Consider the following 21068-nt stretch of genomic DNA (forward strand, 5'->3'; position numbering starts at 1 on the left):
ATGGAGACCTTCCTCCCTACTAACCTGGTGTTGTGGAGAGGTCTTTCAATGGAGACCTTCCTCCCTGCTAACCTGGTGTTGTGGAGAGGTCTTTCAATGGAGACCTTCCTCCCTGCTAACCTGGTGTTGAGGAGAGGTCTTTCAATGGAGACCTTCCTCCCTGCTAACCTGGTGTTGTGGAGAGGTCTTTCAATGGAGACCTTCCTCCCTGCTAACCTGGTGTTGAGGAGAGGTCTTTCAATGGAGACCTTCCTCCCTGCTAACCTGGTGTTGAGGAGAGGTCTTTCAATGGAGACCTTCCTCCCTGCTAACCTGGTGTTGTGGAGAGGTCTTTCAATGGAGACCTTCCTCCCTGCTAACCTGGTGTTGAGGAGAGGTCTTTCAATGGAGACCTTCCTGGTGTGGAGGAGAGGTCTTTCAATGGAGACCTTCCTGGTGTGGAGGAGAGGTCTAGAGACTAGGAAAATAGTGATGTTTAGCCCTGCTAATCGCTATGACAACACCACAGTGTCTGTAGCTGTCACGTCCTGACGATAGTAAGTCGAAACACACGCTGCGCTTTGGTCCGCTCCTTTTGACAGCCGCGACAGTTTCCAGATGTTTGAACTAGCCCTGCTAATCACTATGACAACACAAACACTGAATATTTCCCACTTACAATTTCTCCCATCCAGAAAATGTTGACATGTTCTATCTAAGTCTGCTAAACATAGTACCACAAACACACTGACGAAAAGGATGGGCATATTGGTGTCTGTCCGACGATGTTTCCCGTGAACACCGAGCCAATCCAGGTGTCTGTCCGACGATGTTTCCCGTGAACACCGAGCCAATCCGGTTGTCTGTCTGACGATGTTTCCCGTGAACACCGAGCCAATCCGGGTGTCTGTCCGACGATGTTTCCCGTGAACACCGGGCCAATCCGGGTGTCTGTCCGACGATGTTTCCCGTGAACACCAAGCCAATCCGGTTGTCTGTCCGACGATGTTTCCCGTGAACGCCAAGCCAATCCAGGTGTCTGTCCGACGATGTTTCCCGTGAACACCAAGCCAATCCAGGTGTCTGTCCGACGATGTTTCCCGTGAACACCAAGCCAATCCGGTTGTCTGTCCGACGATGTTTCCCGTGAACACCGAGCCAATCCAGTTGTCTGTCTGACGATGTTTCCCGTGAACGCCAAGCCAATCCAGTTGTCTGTCCGACGATGTTTCCCGTGAACACCGAGCCAATCCGGTTGTCTGTCCGACGATGTTTCCCGTGAACACCAAGCCAATCCGGTTGTCTGTTCCCGTGAACACCAAGCCAATCCAGTTGTCTGTTCCCGTGAACACCAAGCCAATCGAGTTGTCTCTCCGACGATGTTTCCCGTGAACACCAAGCCAATCCAGTTGTCTGTTCCCGTGAACGCCAAGCCAATCCAGTTGTCTGTCCGACGATGTTTCCCGTGAACACCAAGCCAATCCAGTTGTCTGTTCCCGTGAACACCAAGCCAATCCAGTTGTCTCTCCGACGATGTTTCCCGTGAACACCAAGCCAATCCAGGTGCCTGTCCAACGATGTTTCCCGTGAACACCAAGCCAATCCAGTTGTCTGTCCGACGATGTTTCCCGTGAACATCAAGCCAATCCAGTTGTCTGTCAGGGCGATGTTTCACGTGAACACCAAGCCAATCCAGGTGTCTGTCCGACGATGTTTCCCGTGAACACCAAGCCGATCCAGTTGTCTGTTCCCGTGAACATCAAGCCAATCCAGTTGTCTGTCCGACGATGTTTCCCGTGAACACCAAGCCAATCCAGTTGTCTGTTCCCGTGAACGCCAAGCCAATCCAGTTGTCTGTCCGACGATGTTTCCCGTGAACACCAAGCCAATCCAGTTGTCTGTTCCCGTGAACGCCAAGCCAATCCAGTTGTCTGTCCGACGATGTTTCCCGTGAACACCAAGCCAATCCAGTTGTCTGTTCCCGTGAACACCAAGCCAATCCAGTTGTCTCTCCGACGATGTTTCCCGTGAACACCAAGCCAATCCAGGTGCCTGTCCAACGATGTTTCCCGTGAACACCAAGCCAATCCAGTTGTCTGTCCGACGATGTTTCCCGTGAACATCAAGCCAATCCAGTTGTCTGTCAGGGCGATGTTTCACGTGAACACCAAGCCAATCCAGGTGTCTGTCCGACGATGTTTCCCGTGAACACCAAGCCGATCCAGTTGTCTGTTCCCGTGAACATCAAGCCAATCCAGTTGTCTGTCCGACGATGTTTCCCGTGAACACCAAGCCAATCCAGTTGTCTGTTCCCGTGAACGCCAAGCCAATCCAGTTGTCTGTCCGACGATGTTTCCCGTGAACACCGAGCCAATCCAGTTGTCTGTTCCCGTGAACATCAAGCCAATCCAGTTGTCTGTCCGACGATGTTTCCCGTGAACACCAAGCCAATCCAGTTGTCTGTTCCCGTGAACGCCAAGCCAATCCAGTTGTCTGTCCGACGATGTTTCCCGTGAACACCAAGCCAATCCAGTTGTCTGTCCGACGATGTTTCCCGTGAACATCAAGCCAATCCAGTTGTCTGTCAGGGCGATGTTTCACGTGAACACCAAGCCGATCCAGTTGTCTGTTCCCATGAACATCAAGCCAATCCAGTTGTCTGTCAGGGCGATGTTTCACGTGAACACCAAGCCGATCCAGTTGTCTGTTCCCATGAACATCAAGCCAATCCAGTTGTCTGTCAGGGCGATGTTTCACGTGAACACCAAGCCGATCCAGTTGTCTGTTCCCATGAACATCAAGCCAATCCAGTTGTCTGTCAGGGCGATGTTTCACGTGAACACCAAGCCGATCCAGTTGTCTGTTCCCATGAACGCCAAGCCAATCCAGTTGTCTGTCCGACGATGTTTCCCGTGAACACCAAGCCAATCCAGTTGTCTGTCCGACGATGTTTCCCGTGAACGCCAAGCCAATCCAGTTGTCTGTTCCCGTGAACGCCAAGCCAATCCAGTTGTCTGTCCGACGATGTTTCCCGTGAACGCCAAGCCAATCCAGTTGTCTGTTCCCGTGAACGCCGAGCCAATCCAGTTGTCTGACGGTCAATGCGCCACACAGCAGCAGCTCCACTCCATGGTAACCATCAACATGTGAATTTCCCTCCACGACGTCCATGTTCGTATCCATGGTAACCATCAACATGTGAATTTCCCTCCACGACGCCCATGTTCGTATCCATGGTAACCATCAACATGTGAATTTCCCTCCACGACGTCCATGTTCGTATCCATGGTAACCATCAACATGTGAATTTCCCTCCACGGCGTCCATGTTCGTATCCATGGTAACCAACAACATGTGAATTTCCCTCCACGGCGTCCATGTTCGTATCCATGGTAACCAACAACATGTGAATTTCCCTCCACGACGTCCATGTTCGTATCCATGGTAACCATCAACATGTGAATTTCCCTCCACGACGTCCATGTTCGTATCCATGGTAACCATCAACATGTGAATTTCCCTCCACGACGTCCATGTTCGTATCCATGGTAACCATCAACATGTGAATTTCCCTCCACGACGCCCAATGTTCGTATCCATGGTAACCATCAACATGTGAATTTCCCTCCACGGCGTCCATGTTCGTATCCATGGTAACCAACAACATGTGAATTTCCCTCCACGGCGTCCATGTTCTCCACTGTCACTATTCATATCCATGGTAACCAAGTACACGAACGATTGATAAAAGGTTATTATCATGTAATTTGCTTGTTAGCAGCACAAAATGGCAGCAGCACAACATGGCAGCAGCACAAAATGGCAGCAGCACAACATGGCAGCAGAACAACATGGTAGGAACACAACATGGCAGCAACACAACATGGTAGCAACACAACATGGTAGGAACACAACATGGCAGCAACACAACATGGTAGGAACACAACATGGCAGCAACACAACATGGTAGCAACACAACATGGCAGCAACACAACATGGTAGCAACACAACATGGCAGCAACACAACATGGTAGCAACACAACATGGCAGCAACACAACATGGTAGCAACACAACATGGCAGCAACACAACATGGTAGCAACACAACATGGCAGCAACACAACATGGTAGCTGGACAACATGGTAGCAACACAACATGGTAGCAACACAACATGGTAGCAGAACAACATGGTAGCAACACAACATGGTAGCAACACAACATGGCAGCAACACAACATGGTACAAACATTATTGGTCACAGACAACAGAACAAAGCCAAGAAGGGAGAAACATCAAATACACGATTGAGTCTTTGAATGTCCATGTTTGAGTCTTTGAATGTCCATGTTTGAGTCTTTGAATGTCCATGTTTGAGTCTTTGAATGTCCATGTTTGAGTCTTTGAATGTCCAGCCCTCCTTACTCTGAGACGCTTGATACATACAGCCCTTGTTCCCCATCTTTACCCTTCACTTCATAGTGTACACTTGTTCACTCCACCTCGTGGATGTAAAAGGATTGGACTGCTGTTTACAAATATAATGGAAACTGACCCCGGCCCATAAACAGTGATGAGCAGCTAATTAGTCAAATCAGGTTTGCTAGAGCAGGGCTGGAACAAAAACCTGCACATCCAGTAGTAAATCTCCAGGAGGCTTAGCTACCTCTATTGGAGTCAACAAGCTCCTCTTCCTCCTCCGCCTCATCATCACTATAACTGGTACGTCTCAGTCTGACCTGCAGGGTTACATTTCCACCACTAGATGGAGACACTCCACACAGTCTGATCCTATAGAAATGGTCTGGTCCAATAGAAACAAGGCCTCCATCTCCATGTGATGGTCTGGTCCAATAGAAACAAGGCCTTCATCTCCATGTGATGGTCTGGTCCAATAGAAACAAGGCCTTCATCTCCATGTGATGGTCTGGTCCAATAGAAACAAGGCCTCCATCTCCATGTGATGGTCTGGTCCAATAGAAACAAGGCCTCCATCTCCATGTGATGGTCTGGTCCAATAGAAACAAGGCCTTCATCTCCATGTGATGGTCTGGTCCAATAGAAACAAGGCCTCCATCTCCATGTGATGGTCTGGTCCAATAGAAACAAGGCTTTCATCTCCATGTGATGGTCTGGTCCAATAGAAACAAGGCCTCCATCTCCATGTGATGGTCTGGTCCAATAGAAACAAGGCCTCCATCTCCATGTGATGGTCTGGTCCAATAGAAACAAGGCTTTCATTTCCATGTGATGGTCTGGTCCAATAGACTAGAGCCGGTCCATTTCACAAAAGTTATTACTTCTAAACAAATTACCATTTTGGATTGTTGCTGTTTTGTTTACTGTTTGAACAGTCACTGAGATTATATTTGGTCATCCATGTAAAATAGACTTCTTGGATGAATAGCCTACAGTGCATTCTAGGACCGAAAGGCTTCTCAACCGTTTTTACCCCCAAGCCACAAGACTCCTGAACAGTTCATCAAATGGATACCCGGACTATTGGCATTTCACTGTCTTTTTTACTACTACACCTGTTGTATTCAGCATTTCACTGTGAGGTCTACTACACCTGTTGTATTCAGCATTTCACTGTGAGGTCTACTACACCTGTTGTATTCAGCATTTCACTGTGAGGTTTACTACACCTGTTGTATTCAGCATTTCACTGTGAGGTCTACTACACCTGTTGTATTCAGCATTTCACTGTGAGGTCTACTACACCTGTTGTATTTAGCATTTCAATGTGAGGTCTACTACACCTGTTGTATTCCGCATTTCACTGTAAGGTCTACTACACCTGTTGTATTCAGCATTTCACTGTGAGGTCTACTACACCTGTTGTATTCAGCATTTCACTGTGAGGTCTACTACACCTGTTGTATTCAGCATTTCACTGTGAGGTCTACTACACCTGTTGTATTCAGCATTTCACTGTGAGGTCTACTACACCTGTTGTATTCAGCATTTCACTGTGAGGTCTACTACACCTGTTGAATTCAGCATTTCACTGTGAGGTCTACTACACCTGTTGTATTCAGCATTTCACTGTGAGGTCTACACCTGTTGAATTTGGCGCACGTGACAAATAAACTTTGATTTGATTCGGAAAGTATTCAGACTCCTTGACTTCATCCACATTTTGTTACATTACAGCCTTATTCTAAAATGGTTTAAAGACCAAACAAACACGTAACAAAAACACAGGTTAGAAACCCAAAACAACAGAGCGAGGAGTACCTCGAATAAATAACACACTCACACGATGACTAACACACGGGACCAGACCCGTAATCATCTGAGCAATCCACCAGGACACGATGACTAACACACGGGACCAGACCCGTAATCATCTGAGCAATCCACCAGGACACGATGACTAACACACGGGACCAGACCCGTAATCATCTGAGCAATCCACCAGGACACGATGACTAACACACGGGACCAGACCCGTAATCATCTGAGCAATCCACCAGGACACGATGACTAACACACGGGACCAGACCCGTAATCATCTGAGCAATCCAACAGGACACGATGACTAACACACGGGACCAGACCCGTAATCATCTGAGCAATCCACCAGGACACGATGACTAACACACGGGACCAGACCCGTAATCATCTGAGCAATCCACCAGGACACGATGACTAACACACGGGACAAGACCCGTAATCATCTGAGCAATCCACCAGGACACGATGACTAACACACGGGACAAGACCCGTAATCATCTGAGCAATCCACCAGGACACGATGACTAACACACGGGACCAGACCCGTAATCATCTGAGCAATCCACCAGGACACGATGACTAACACACGGGACCAGACCCGTAATCATCTGAGCAATCCACCAGGACACGATGACTAACACACGGGACCAGAAACGTAAACATCTGAGCAATCCACCAGGACACGATGACTAACACCCGGGACAAGACCCGTAATCATCTGAGCAATCCACCAGGACACGATGACTAACACACGGGACCAGACCCGTAATCATCTGAGCAATCCACCAGGACACGATGACTAACACACGGGACCAGACCCGTAATCATCTGAGCAATCCACCAGGACACGATGACTAACACACGGGACCAGACCCGTAATCATCTGAGCAATCCACCAGGACACGATGACTAACACACGGGACCAGACCCGTAATCATCTGAGCAATCCACCAGGACACGATGACTAACACACGGGACCAGACCCGTAATCATCTGAGCAATCCAACAGGACACGATGACTAACACACGGGACCAGACCCGTAATCATCTGAGCAATCCACCAGGACACGATGACTAACACACGGGACCAGACCCGTAATCATCTGAGCAATCCACCAGGACACGATGACTAACACACGGGACCAGACCCGTAATCATCTGAGCAATCCACCAGGACACGATGACTAACACCCGGGACAAGACCCGTAATCATCTGAGCAATCCACCAGGACACGATGACTAACACACGGGACCAGACCCGTAATCATCTGAGCAATCCACAAGGGCACGAAAACCCCAAAACACACAGCACAGGTATTCACACGCACCAACGGACATAGCAACAATAATCTACAGCACCATGGAAACCAAAGGGCAACACTTATACAAGTACTAATCAGTGGGAATAGGGGACAGGTGGGCGTAATGAACGTTCCGGAGGGATCCGTGACAATAAGGCTGTAACGTAACAAAATGTGGAAAAGGTCAAGGGGTCTGAATACTTTCCCGAAGGCGCTGTATCTAGTCTAAAGATCAGATCAAGGAACCAAGGGGTCTGAATACTTTCCCGAAGACGCTGTATCTAGTCTAAAGATCAGATCAAGGAACCAAGGGGTCTGAATACTTTCCGAAGGCGCTGTATCTAGTCTAAAGATCAGATCAAGGAACCAAGGGGTCTGAATACTTTCCGAAGGCGCTGTATCTAGTCTAAAGATCAGATCAAGGAACCAAGGGGTCTGAATACTTTCCCGAAGGCGCTGTATCTAGTCTAAAGATCAGATCAAGGAACCAAGGGGTCTGAATACTTTCCGAAGGCGCTGTATCTAGTCTAAAGATCAGATCAAGGAACCAAGGGGTCTGAATACTTTCCGAAGGCGCTGTATCTAGTCTAAAGATCAGATCAAGGAACCAAGGGGTCTGAATACTTTCCCGAAGGCGCTGTATCTAGTCTAAAGATCAGATCAAGGAACCAAGGGGTCTGAATACTTTCCCGAAGGCGCTGTATCTAGTCTAAAGATCAGATCAAGGAACCAAGGGGTCTGAATACTTTCCCGAAGGCGCTGTATCCAGTCTAAAGATCAGATCAAGGAACCAAGCGAAGCCCTGCCCCCAACGGCTGAGGAACGAATGATATGTCTCAGTTTTTCAGGTAGTAAAAAAAAAGGTATGTTGAAATCAGGTACGAGGGGGGGGGGGGGGAAAAACGTCATTACAACACTCTGGCGTCTGCGTAGAGCTTGTTGTAAGCTTTAGCGGAGCCCCTCCCATCCTGCTTCACCGACTGACTAACAAAGAACAAGTGAGGTTGCAGGGTGTGGCTCAGGAATTCTCCACAGACCTCTCTCTCTCTCTCGCTCGCTCGCGTTCTTTCACTCACTATCTTTGTCTTTTAAATAAGCGTCGGGTTTTTAACTCTGTGATTATACTACTCTGGGAAGCGTCGGGTTTTTAACTCTGTGACTAGACTACTCTGGGAAGCGTCGGGGTTTTAACTCTGTCACTAGACTACTCTGGGAAGCGTCGGGGTTTTAACTCTGTGACTAGACTACTCTGGGAAGCGTCGGGGTTTTAACTCTATGACTAGACTACTCTGGGAAGCGTCGGGTTTTTAACTCTGTGACTAGACTACTCTGGGAAGCGTCGGGTTTTTAACTCTGTGACTAGACTACTCTGGGAAGCGTCGGGTTTTTAACTCTGTGACTAGACTACTCTGGGAAGCGTCAGGGTTTTTAACTCTGTGACTAGACTACTCTGGGAAGCGTCGGGTTTTTAACTCTGTGACTAGACTACTCTGGGAAGCGTCGGGGTTTTAACTCTGTGACTAGACTACTCTGGGAAGCGTCGGGTTTTTAACTCTGTGACTAGACTTCTCGGGGATATTTTCTCTCCACCACCAAACCTGTGTTGTATTTTACCATGGGAGTCGTAGGAGGATTCAAATGCATCAAATACCTGATGTTCATGTTCAACTTCCTCTTCTGGGTGAGTGCTCTGAGATATCTACTTCCTGTTCTGGGTAAGTGCTCTGAGATATCTACCTTCTGTCTCATATTCTCTCTGCTGAGTCCACTCTTACCTGAGCCTGGGGTGGCAGGTAGCCTAGTGGTTAGAGGAGGCAGGTAGCCTAGTGGTTAGAGGAGGCAGGTAGCCTAGTGGTTAGAGGAGGCAGGTAGCCTAGTGGTTAGAGGAGGCAGGTAGCCTAGTGGTTAGAGGAGGAGGCAGGTAGCCTAGTGGTTAGAGGAGGCAGGTAGCCTAGTGGTTAGAGGAGGCAGGTAGCTTAGTGGTTAGAGGAGGCAGGTAGCCTAGTGGTTAGAGGAGGCAGGTAGCCTAGTGGTTAGAGGAGGCAGGTAGTCTAGTGGTTAGATGAGGCAGGTAGCCTAGTGGTTAGAGGAGGCAGGTAGCCTAGTGGTTAGAGGAGGGAGGCAGGTAGCCTAGTGGTTAGAGGAGGCAGGTAGCCTAGTGGTTAGAGGAGGCAGGTAGCCTAGTGGTTAGAGGAGGCAGGTAGTCTAGTGGTTAGATGAGGCAGGTAGCCTAGTGGTTAGAGGAGGCAGGTAGCCTAGTGGTTAGAGGAGGGAGGCAGGTAGCCTAGTGGTTAGAGGAGGCAGGTAGCCTAGTGGTTAGAGGAGGCAGGTAGCCTAGTGGTTAGAGGAGGCAGGTAGCCTAGTGGTTAGAGGAGGGAGGCAGGTAGCCTAGTGGTTAGAGGAGGCGGGTAGCCTAGTGGTTAGAGGAGGCGGATAGCCTAGTGGTTAGAGGAGGAGGCAGGTAGTCTAGTGGTTAGAGGAGGCAGGTAGCCTAGTGGTTAGAGGAGGCAGGTAGCCTAGTGGTTAGAGGAGGCAGGTCGCCTAGTGGTTAGATGAGGCAGGTAGCCTAGTGGTTAGAGGAGGCAGGTAGCCTAGTGGTTAGAGGAGACAGGTAGCCTAGTGGTTAGAGGAGGCAGGTAGCCTAGTGGTTAGAGGAGGCAGGTAGCCTAGTGGTTAGAGGAGGCAGGTAGTCTAGTGGTTAGAGGAGGCAGGTAGCCTAGTGGTTAGATGAGGCAGGTAGCCTAGTGGTTAGATGAGGCAGGTAGCCTAGTGGTTAGAGGAGACAGGTAGCCTAGTGGTTAGAGGAGGCGGGTAGCCTAGTGGTTAGAGGAGGCGGGTAGCCTAGTGGTTAGAGGAGGCGGGTAGCCTAGTGGTTAGAGGAGGCGGGTAGCTTAGTGGTTAGAGGAGACGGGTAGCCTAGTGGTTAGAGGAGGCGGGTAGCCTAGTGGTTAGAGGAGGCAGGTAGCCTAGTGTTTAGAGGAGGCAGGTAGCCTAGTGGTTAGAGGAGGCAGGTAGCCTAGTGGTTAGAGGAGGAGGCAGGTAGCCTAGTGGTTAGAGGAGGCAGGTAGTCTAGTGGTTAGAGGAGGCAGGTAGCCTAGTGGTTAGAGGAGGCAGGTAGCCTAGTGGTTAGAGGAGGCAGGTAGCCTAGTGGTTAGAGGAGGAGGCAGGTAGCCTAGTGGTTAGAGGAGGTAGGTAGCCTAGTGGTTAGAGGAGGCAGGTAGCCTAGTGGTTAGAGGAGGCAGGTAGCCTAGTGGTTAGAGGAGGCAGGTAGCCTAGTGGTTAGAGGAGGCAGGTAGTCTAGTGGTTAGAGGAGGCAGGTAGCCTAGTGGTTAGAGGAGGCAGGTAGCCTAGTGGTTAGAGGAGGCAGGTAGTCTAGTGGTTAGAGGAGGCAGGTAGCCTAGTGGTTAGAGGAGGCAGGTAGCCTAGTGGTTAGAGGAGGCAGGTAGCCTAGTGGTTAGAGGAGGCAGGTAGCCTAGTGGTTAGAGGAGGAGGCAGGTAGCCTAGTGGTTAGAGGAGGCAGGTAGCCTAGTGGTTAGAGGAGGCAAGTAGCCTAGTGGTTAGAGGAGGGAGGCAGGTAGCCTAGTGGTTAGAGGAGGGAGGTAGCCTAGTAGTTAGAGCGTTGGGCCAGTAACTGAAAGGTTGCTGGATCGAATCCCCGAGCTGACAAGGTAAAAATCTGTCATTCTGCCCCCTGAACAAGGCAGTTACCCCACTGTTCCCTTGTAGGCCGTCATTGTATATCAGAATTTTGTCACCAACTTCCTTGCCTTGTCACATTGCCAACTTCCTTCCTTGTCACATTCTCTCTTCTCTTTTACAATGTTATCAGCATTTTAGTGGACAGGTGTTTGTTGACATTAGTGAGAAAAGAGAATGATTAAAACAGAGAAGCTAAATCATACTGGAGGACTGTGTGGTTGTTTCGCTTGGTTGGTCAGGTATGCCTGAGATATACTCTCTCTCTCTGCGTGGGATATATCATCCAGGTTTTAAGTTATTACATTATTATATTACTATATTATATCATCCAGGTTTTAAGTTATTACATTATTATATTACTATATTATATCATCCAGGTTTTAAGTTATTACATTATTATATTACTATATTATATCATCCAGGTTTTAAGTTATTACATTATTATATTACTATATTATATCATCCAGGTTTTAAGTTATTACATTATTATATTACTATATTATATCATCCAGGTTTTAAGTTATTACATTATTATATTACTATATTATATCATCCAGGTTTTAAGTTATTACATTATTATATTACTATATTATATCATCCAGGTTTTAAGTTATTACATTATTATATTACTATATTATATCATCCAGGTTTTAAGTTATTACATTATTATATTACTATATTATATCCTCCAGGTTTTAAGTTATTACATTATTATATTACTATATTATATCCTCCAGGTTTTAAGTTATTACATTATTATATTACTATATTATATCATCCAGGTTTTAAGTTATTACATTATTATATTACTATATTATATCCTCCAGGTTTTAAGTTATTACATTATTATTTTCCAGTGAAAGATGAAGAGAAGACATTGATATTCATTGTACTGTTGAATGGGCCAATTTAGAGGACAAAACTTAACTCACACATACACAAAATAAAACTAAATCCTATTAGGTGGTACATGTATAAGAAGATATCATACAGTCAGTACAAGCAGTGTAGTTCAGCCCAATGTAAATACTGAGTGGAGAACAGCACAGAGTAGCAGCAGATCATCAACCCAGTTATGAACCAGGACTAGACCGTTTAATCCAGGATCGGCTGCCCTATCTTGTAAAACAATGGACTTCTATTGGAGGTATTGTATAGAATCTTTTCCATATGTATTACATTCCCTAAATCCCGTAACCACATTTCAAAGGTAGGTACAATCTCCAATTTCCAAAATTGCAATATGAGCCTTTCTGCTAATAGACTGCAAAGAGAGACAGCTTTCCCTTCCTGGTTAATCCCATCAGCCTTCCCTTCCTGGTTAATCCCATCAGCCTTCCCTTCCTGGTTATTCCCATCAGCCTTCCCTTCCTGGTTATTCCCATCAGCCTTCCCTTCCTGGTTATTCCCATCAGCCTTCCCTTCCTGGTTAATCCCATCAGCCTTCCCTTCCTGGTTATTCCCATCAGCCTTCCCTTCCTGGTTATTCCCATCAGCCTTCCCTTCCTGGTTATTCCCATCAGCCTTCCCTTCCTGGTTATTCCCATCAGCCTTCCCTTCCTGGTTAATCCCATCAGCCTTCCCTTCCTGGTTATTCCCATCAGCCTTCCCTTCCTGGTTATTCCCATCAGCCTTCCCTTCCTGGTTATTCCCATCAGCCTTCCCTTCCTGGTTATCCCCATCAGCCTTCCCTTCCTGGTTAATCCCATCAGCCTTCCCTTCCTGGTTATTCCCATCAGCCTTCCCTTCCTGGTTATTCCCATCAGCCTTCCCTTCCTGGTTAATCCCATCAGCCTTCCCTTCCTGGTTATTCCCATCAGCCTTCCCTTCCTGGTTATTCCCATCAGCCTTCCCTTCCTGGTTATTCCCATCAGCCTTCCCTTCCTGGTTATTCCCATCAACCTTCCCTTCCCTTCCTGGTTATTCCCATCAGCCTTCCCTTCCTGGTTATTCCCATCAGCCTTCCCTTCCTGGTTATTCCCATCAACCATCCCTTCCTGGTTATTCCCATCAGCCTTCCCTTCCTGGTTATTCCCATCAGCCTTCCCTTCCTGGTTATTCCCATCAGCCTTCCCTTCCTGGTTATTCCCATCAGCCTTCCCTTCCTGGTTATTCCCATCATTCATCCCTTCCTGGTTATTCCCATCAGCCTTCCCTTCCTGGTTATTCCCATCAGCCTTCCCTTCCTGGTTATTCCCATCAACCATCCCTTCCTGGTTATTCCCATCAGCCTTCCCTTCCTGGTTATTCCCATCATTCATCCCTTCCTGGTTATTCCCATCAGCCTTCCCTTCCTGGTTATTCCCATCAGCCTTCCCTTCCTGGTTATTCCCATCAGCCTTCCCTTCCTGGTTATTCCCATCAGCCTTCCCTTCCTGGTTATTCCCATCAGCCTTCCCTTCCTGGTTATTCCCATCAGCCTTCCCTTCCCTTCCTGGTTATTCCCATCAGCCTTCCCTTCCTGGTTATTCCCATCAACCTTCCCTTCCCTTCCTGGTTATTCCCATCAACCATCCCTTCCTGGTTATTCCCATCAGCCTTCCCTTCCCTTCCTGGTTATTCCCATCAGCCTTCCCTTCCTGGTTATTCCCATCAGCCTTCCCTTCCTGGTTATTCCCATCAGCCTTCCCTTCCTGGTTATTCCCATCAGCCTTCCCTTCCTGGTTATTCCCATCAGCCTTCCCTTCCTGGTTAATCCCATCAGCCTTCCCTTCCTGGTTATTCCCATCAGCCTTCCCTTCCCTTCCTGGTTATTCCCATCAGCCTTCCCTTCCTGGTTAATCCCATCAGCCTTCCCTTCCCTTCCTGGTTAATCCCATCAGCCTTCCCTTCCTGGTTATTCCCATCAGCCTTCCCTTCCTGGTTATTCCCATCAGCCTTCCCTTCCTGGTTATTCCCATCAGCCTTCCCTTCCTGGTTATTCCCATCAGCCTTCCCTTCCTGGTTATTCCCATCAGCCTTCCCTTCCTGGTTATTCCCATCAGCCTTCCCTTCCTGGTTAATCCCATCAGCCTTCCCTTCCTGGTTATTCCCATCAGCCTTCCCTTCCTGGTTATTCCCATCAGCCTTCCCTTCCTGGTTATTCCCATCAGCCTTCCCTTCCTGGTTATTCCCATCAACCTTCCCTTCCTGGTTATTCCCATCAGCCTTCCCTTCCCTTCCTGGTTATTCCCATCAGCCTTCCCTTCCTGGTTATTCCCATCAGCCTTCCCTTCCTGGTTATTCCCATCAGCCTTCCCTTCCTGGTTATTCCCATCAGCCTTCCCTTCCTGGTTATTCCCATCAACCTTCCCTTCCTGGTTATTCCCATCAGCCTTCCCTTCCTGGTTATTCCCATCAGCCTTCCCTTCCTGGTTATTCCCATCAGCCTTCCCTTCCCTTCCTGGTTATTCCCATCAGCCTTCCCTTCCTGGTTATTCCCATCAGCCTTCCCTTCCTGGTTATTCCCATCAGCCTTCCCTTCCTGGTTAATCCCATCAGCCTTCCCTTCCCTTCCTGGTTAATCCCATCAGCCTTCCCTTCCCTTCCTGGTTATTCCCATCAGCCTTCCCTTCCTGGTTATTCCCATCAGCCTTCCCTTCCTGGTTAATCCCATCAGCCTTCCCTTCCTGGTTAATCCCATCAGCCTTCCCTTCCTGGTTATTCCCATCAGCCTTCCCTTCCTGGTTATTCCCATCAGCCTTCCCTTCCTGGTTAATCCCATCAGCCTTCCCTTCCTGGTTATTCCCATCAGCCTTCCCTTCCTGGTTATTCCCATCAGCCTTCCCTTCCCTTCCTGGTTATTCCCATCAACCTTCCCTTCCTGGTTATTCCCATCAGCCTTCCCTTCCCTTCCTGGTTATTCCCATCAGCCTTCCCTTCCTGGTTATTCCCATCAGCCTTCCCTTCCTGGTTATTCCCATCAAGTGTCAGCCTTCCCTTCCTGGTTATTCCCATCAGCCTTCCCTTCCTGGTTATTCCCATCAGCCTTCCCTTCCCTTCCTGGTTATTCCCATCAGCCTTCCCTTCCTGGTTATTCCCATCAGCCTTCCCTTCCTGGTTATTCCCATCAGCCTTCCCTTCCTGGTTATTCCCATCAGCCTTCCCTTCCTGGTTATTCCCATCAGCCTTCCCTTCCTGGTTATTCCCATCAGCCTTCCCTTCCTGGTTATTCCCATCAGCCTTCCCTTCCTGGTTATTCCCATCAGCCTTCCCTTCCCTTCCTGGTTATTCCCATCAACTGTAACCAAACAGAGAGATCAATGGGTCTGGGGTTATAACTCTATCGAAGGCTTTTAGATAAGTCATCAGAAATGAGAACCCAGTAAGCATGTAACTTAGGACATGTCCAGAATAAGTGGGTCAACTTCCCCTCATCACCTTAAACGGAACAAGGCTGTGTCTGGCATTCACTGAACTGTGGTTTACATTTACATTTTAGTCATTTAGCAGACACTCTTATCCAGAGCGACTTACAGTAGTGAATGCATACATTTCATACCTTTTTTTTTTTTTTTCTGTGCTGGCCCCCCGTGGGAATCGAACCCACAACCCTGGCGTTGCAAACACCATGCTCTACCAACTGAGCTACAGGGAAGGCTAATATATTCCTGAGAGCTTCTACCCAGTCCTCGTCTGGTTCCCAAGCCCTTTAAATAGTGTCTGTGGATACCATGCAGTCTATAGACCGACCCTTTAACCATGCAGTCTATAGACCGACCCTTTAACCATGCAGTCTATAGACCGACCCTTTAACCATGCAGTCTATAGACCGACCCTTTAACCATGCAGTCTATAGACCGACCCTTTAACCATGCAGTCTATAGACCGACCCTTTAACCATGCAGTCTATAGACCGACCCTTTAACCATGCAGTCTATAGACCGACCCTTTAACCATGCAGTCTATAGACCGACCCTTTAACCATGCAGTCTATAGACCGACCCTTTAACCATGCAGTCTATAGACCGACCCTTTAACCATGCAGTCTATAGACCGACCCTTTAACCATGCAGTCTATAGACCGACCCTTTAACCATGCAGTCTATAGACCGACCCTTTAACCATGCAGTCTATAGACCGACCCTTTAACCATGCAGTCTATAGACCGACCCTTTAACCATGCAGTCTATAGACCGACCCTTTAACCATGCAGTCTATAGACCGACCCTTTAACCATACAGTCTATAGACCGACCCTTTAAATAGTGTCTGAGGATACCATGCAGTCTATAGACCGACCCTTTAACCATACAGTCTATAGACCGACCCTTTAACCATGCAGTCTATAGACCGACCCTTTAACCATGCAGTCTATAGACCGACCCTTTAACCATGCAGTCTATAGACCGACCCTTTAACCATGCAGTCTATAGACCGACCCTTTAACCATGCAGTCTATAGACCGACCCTTTAACCATGCAGTCTATAGACCGACCCTTTAACCATACAGTCTATAGACCGACCCTTTAACCATGCAGTCTATAGACCGACCCTTTTAATAGTGTCTGAGGATACCATGCAGTCTATAGACCGACCCTTTAACCATGCAGTCTATAGACCCACCCTTTAACCATACAGTCTATAGACCGACCCTTTAACCATGCAGTCTATAGACCGACCCTTTTAATAGTGTCTGAGGATACCATGCAGTCTATAGACCGACCCTTTAACCATGCAGTCTATAGACCGACCCTTTAACCATGCAGTCTATAGACCGACCCTTTAACCATGCAGTCTATAGACCGACCCTTTTAATAGTGTCTGAGGATACCATGCAGTCTATAGACCGACCCTTTAACCTACAGTCTATAGACCGACCCTTTAAATAGTGTCTGTGGATACCATGCAGTCTATAGACCGACCCTTTAAATAGTGTCTGAGGATACCATGCAGTCTATAGACCGACCCTTTTAATAGTGTCTGTGGATACCATGCAGTCTATAGACCGACCCTTTAAATAGTGTCTGTGGATACCATGCAGTCTATAGACCGACCCTTTAAATAGTGTCTGAGGATACCATGCAGTCTATAGACCGACCCTTTAAATAGTGTCTGAGGATACCATACAGTCTATAGACCGACCCTTTAAATAGTGTCTGTGGATACCATGCAGTCTATAGACCGACCCTTTAAATAGTGTCTGTGGATACCATGCAGTCTATAGACCGACCCTTTTAATAGTGTCTGAGGATACCATGCAGTCTATAGACCGACCCTTTAAATAGTGTCTGAGGATACCATGCAGTCTATAGACCGACCCTTTAAATAGTGTCTGTGGATACCATGCAGTCTATAGACCGACCCTTTAAATAGTGTCTGAGGATACCATGCAGTCTACAGACCGACCCTTTTAATAGTGTCTGTGGATACCATGCAGTCTATAGACCGACCCTTTAACCATACAGTCTATAGACCGACCCTTTAAATAGTGTCTGAGGATACCATGCAGTCTATAGACCGACCCTTTAAATAGTGTCTGAGGATACCATACAGTCTATAGACCGACCCTTTTAATAGTGTCTGTGGATACCATACAGTCTATAGACCGACCCTTTAACCTACAGTCTATAGACCGACCCTTTAAATAGTGTCTGTGGATACCATACAGTCTACAGACCGACCCTTTAAATAGTGTCTGAGGATACCATGCAGTCTATAGACCGACCCTTTAAATAGTGTCTGTGGATACCATGCAGTCTATAGACCGACCCTTTAAATAGTGTCTGTGGATACCATGCAGTCTATAGACCGACCCTTTTAATAGTGTCTGAGGATACCATGCAGTCTATAGACCGACCCTTTAAATAGTGTCTGAGGATACCATGCAGTCTATAGACCGACCCTTTAAATAGTGTCTGAGGATACCATGCAGTCTATAGACCGACCCTTTAAATAGTGTCTGAGGATACCATACAGTCTATAGACCGACCCTTTTAATAGTGTCTGTGGATACCATACAGTCTATAGACCGACCCTTTAACCTACAGTCTATAGACCGACCCTTTAAATAGTGTCTGTGGATACCATACAGTCTACAGACCGACCCTTTAAATAGTGTCTGAGGATACCATGCAGTCTATAGACCGACCCTTTAAATAGTGTCTGTGGATACCATACAGTCTATAGACCGACCCTTTAAATAGTGTCTGAGGATACCATGCAGTCTACAGACCGACCCTTTTAATAGTGTCTGTGGATACCATGCAGTCTATAGACCGACCCTTTAACCATGCAGTCTATAGACCGACCCTTTAAATAGTGTCTGAGGATACCATACAGTCTATAGACCGACCCTTTTAATAGTGTCTGTGGATACCATACAGTCTATAGACCGACCCTTTAACCTACAGTCTATAGACCGACCCTTTAAATAGTGTCTGAGGATACCATGCAGTCTATAGACCGACCCTTTAACCTACAGTCTATAGACCGACCCTTTAAATAGTGTCTGTGGATACCATACAGTCTATAGACCGACCCTTTTAATAGTGTCTGTGGATACCATGCAGTCTATAGACCGACCCTTTAAATAGTGTCTGTGGATACCATACAGTCTATAGACCGACCCTTTTAATAGTGTCTGTGGATACCATGCAGTCTATAGACCGACCCTCTATGTTTATAATAGTGTCTGTGGATGCCTCTATGTTTATAATAGTGTCTGTGGATGCCTCTATGTTTATAATAGTGTCTGTGGATACCATGCAGTCTATAGACCGACCCTCTATGTTTCTAATAGTGTCTGTGGATGCCTCTATGTGGGCCTGTAGCACATCCTGCAGTCTAGACACCGACCCTTTTGAAAGGGGTTTGACAAGGATCAAGCTATCTAATGTAGGATTATTGGGCTTAATGCCACACTGTGGGATATGTGTCCTTAAGACATTCCTGATTTGGAGGTTAAACTTTAAACTTTCCCTGTAATCGTTGAAATGAAGCTAACTGACCATCAATGTATAAATTACCAATTCGTTGTGAGCCCCTTCTCCGTCCACTGTGAAAACACCATATCGTCCAATGCAGGGTGGAAAGCATGATTCAGGCAAATCGGGCTGTCAATGTATACAGTGGGTATGTTAATAAAATACCTAATCTATTTCCAGATCCTAAGACGATGACAAATGACTGGATTAGAGTCATAAATTGCTTTTTTTTTCCCCCCACATATGCTGGACTAGTGCAGGGAGTGAGGAACGTTGACAGGAGGCTCAATCAAAAGCATATCATTCTGTCGCATCCCAGGGTAAACTTTCCCTCCAGAAAGACACAATGTTCAGATTAGCAGCCCAATAATACCGTTTAAAGTGAGGAAGGCCAAAGCCCACCCTCTATCCAGTACTTGCAATAAATGCTTCTTTGAAATTCTGGCTGCCTTGTTAAGCCATAAAAAAACAAATGGAACTACTATTGAATCCAGTTTCTTAAAATAGCTTTGTGGTATGAAATTGGGTAGATATTGGAAGAGGTAAAGAAACCTGGGTAGGACAACCATTTTTAACAGCGTTTATATGACCAACCAATGAGACTGGCAAAAAAATCTATATTTTGTTTAATAAGCTGATAAATTTTCATGTCCCAATTCGCTTTCAATAGCTGATCAAGGTCTCTTGTCACTACAATGCCAAAGGCTTGTGAACTTGTCCCATCACTGTTCTAAATGGGGTAGATGGCAGAAATTGCATATCCACAGGCCGTGATATCGGCATCAATTCTCCTTTTTTTTTTGCCAGTTTATCTTGTAGCTAGAGAAGGAGCCGAATGTAGTTAGAAGTTTTAAGCTTGGATATAAACAAAAGGACATGGTCTGCATATAGGGACATGTTGTGCTGCTTGTCTTTTATTTTAACTGGAGTTATATCGGCACATAAACGAATGAGAGTAGCAAGGGGTTCCATGGCTATAGCGAAGAGAGAAGGCGAAGTAGGGCACCCCTGTCCGCAGCCCTTGAACAGGTCGGAATGACCGCGACATTTCCTGATCGTGTTACCGCGGACGCCATTGGGTGTGCATAAATAATTCTTATCCAATTAATAAATTAATAAAACCTCTCAGCTTCCTGCAGTGGCTGGCGAAGGATCCATGTAGACCTCTCAGCTTCCTGCAGTGGCTGGCGTGGATCCATGTAGACCTCTCAGCTTCCTGCAGTGGCTGGCGAAGGATCCATGTAGACCTCTCAGCTTCCTGCAGTGGCTGGTGTGGATCCAAGTAGGCCTCTCAGCTACTCGAACAGCATTGGGGAGTAATCAGCATCACCTGGTATGGTCAAGTCCACCTCTGCTGGTTCGAATGCTTTGGTCTCAGGTCTTCCACCACCAGCCAGTCACCTGGTTCCAATGCTTTGGTCTCAGGTCTTCCACCACCAGCCAGTCACCTGGTTGCAGTTTGTGCAGGATCCCCACCAGAGGCTGGGGCAGAGCCGCTTTCACTCTGGGGAAAATAGCCTTCAGAACATTGTTTAGAGCAGTACAATAACTTACCATGTCATTGTCACAGCCCATCAGTGTCAACTTTGTTCTGTGGGGAAGGGGGGAATTGATCATCCTCATTGGTCTACCTGTTCAGAACCTCATGAGGAGCCAATCCGGCGGTTCTGTTGTGGGGGCCGCCCTCGTCATGTACATCAGAGCCAGGGAGCATCACAGTGACCCAGGAAAGATCTGTCTCTGCCATAAGCTTCGCCCTCGTCATGTACATCAGAGCCAGGGGGCATCACAGTGACCCAGGAAAGATCTGTCTCTGCCATAAGCTTCACCCTCGTCATGTACATCAGAGCCAGGGGGCATCACAGTGACCCAGGAAAGATCTGTCTCTGCCATAAGCTTCACCCTCGTCATGTACATCAGAGCCAGGGGGCATCACAGTGACCCAGGAAA

General features: G+C 47.3%; 1 protein-coding gene across 2 annotated transcripts in view; it reads left to right on the plus strand.

The window, feature by feature from the left end:
- Window positions 1–21068, plus strand: part of LOC123738370 (CD9 antigen) — a 69150-nt gene that overhangs the window by 12552 nt on the left and 35530 nt on the right. The window contains exon 1 of one of the 2 annotated variants that reach the window (XM_082972764.1): window positions 8836–9197. The exons of the other annotated variant lie outside the window; for it this stretch is intronic. Within the exon in view, the coding sequence (XP_082828890.1) occupies window positions 9132–9197 (66 nt within the window). The 5' untranslated portion in view covers window positions 8836–9131. Of the gene's footprint in view, window positions 1–8835; window positions 9198–21068 lie in introns of those variants that run through there. 2 annotated transcript variants of the gene reach the window in all.

Source organism: Salmo salar, unplaced genomic scaffold, assembly GCF_965601325.2.
Source record: "Salmo salar unplaced genomic scaffold, fSalSal1 ptg001258l, whole genome shotgun sequence".
Taxonomy (NCBI): domain Eukaryota; kingdom Metazoa; phylum Chordata; class Actinopteri; order Salmoniformes; family Salmonidae; genus Salmo; species Salmo salar.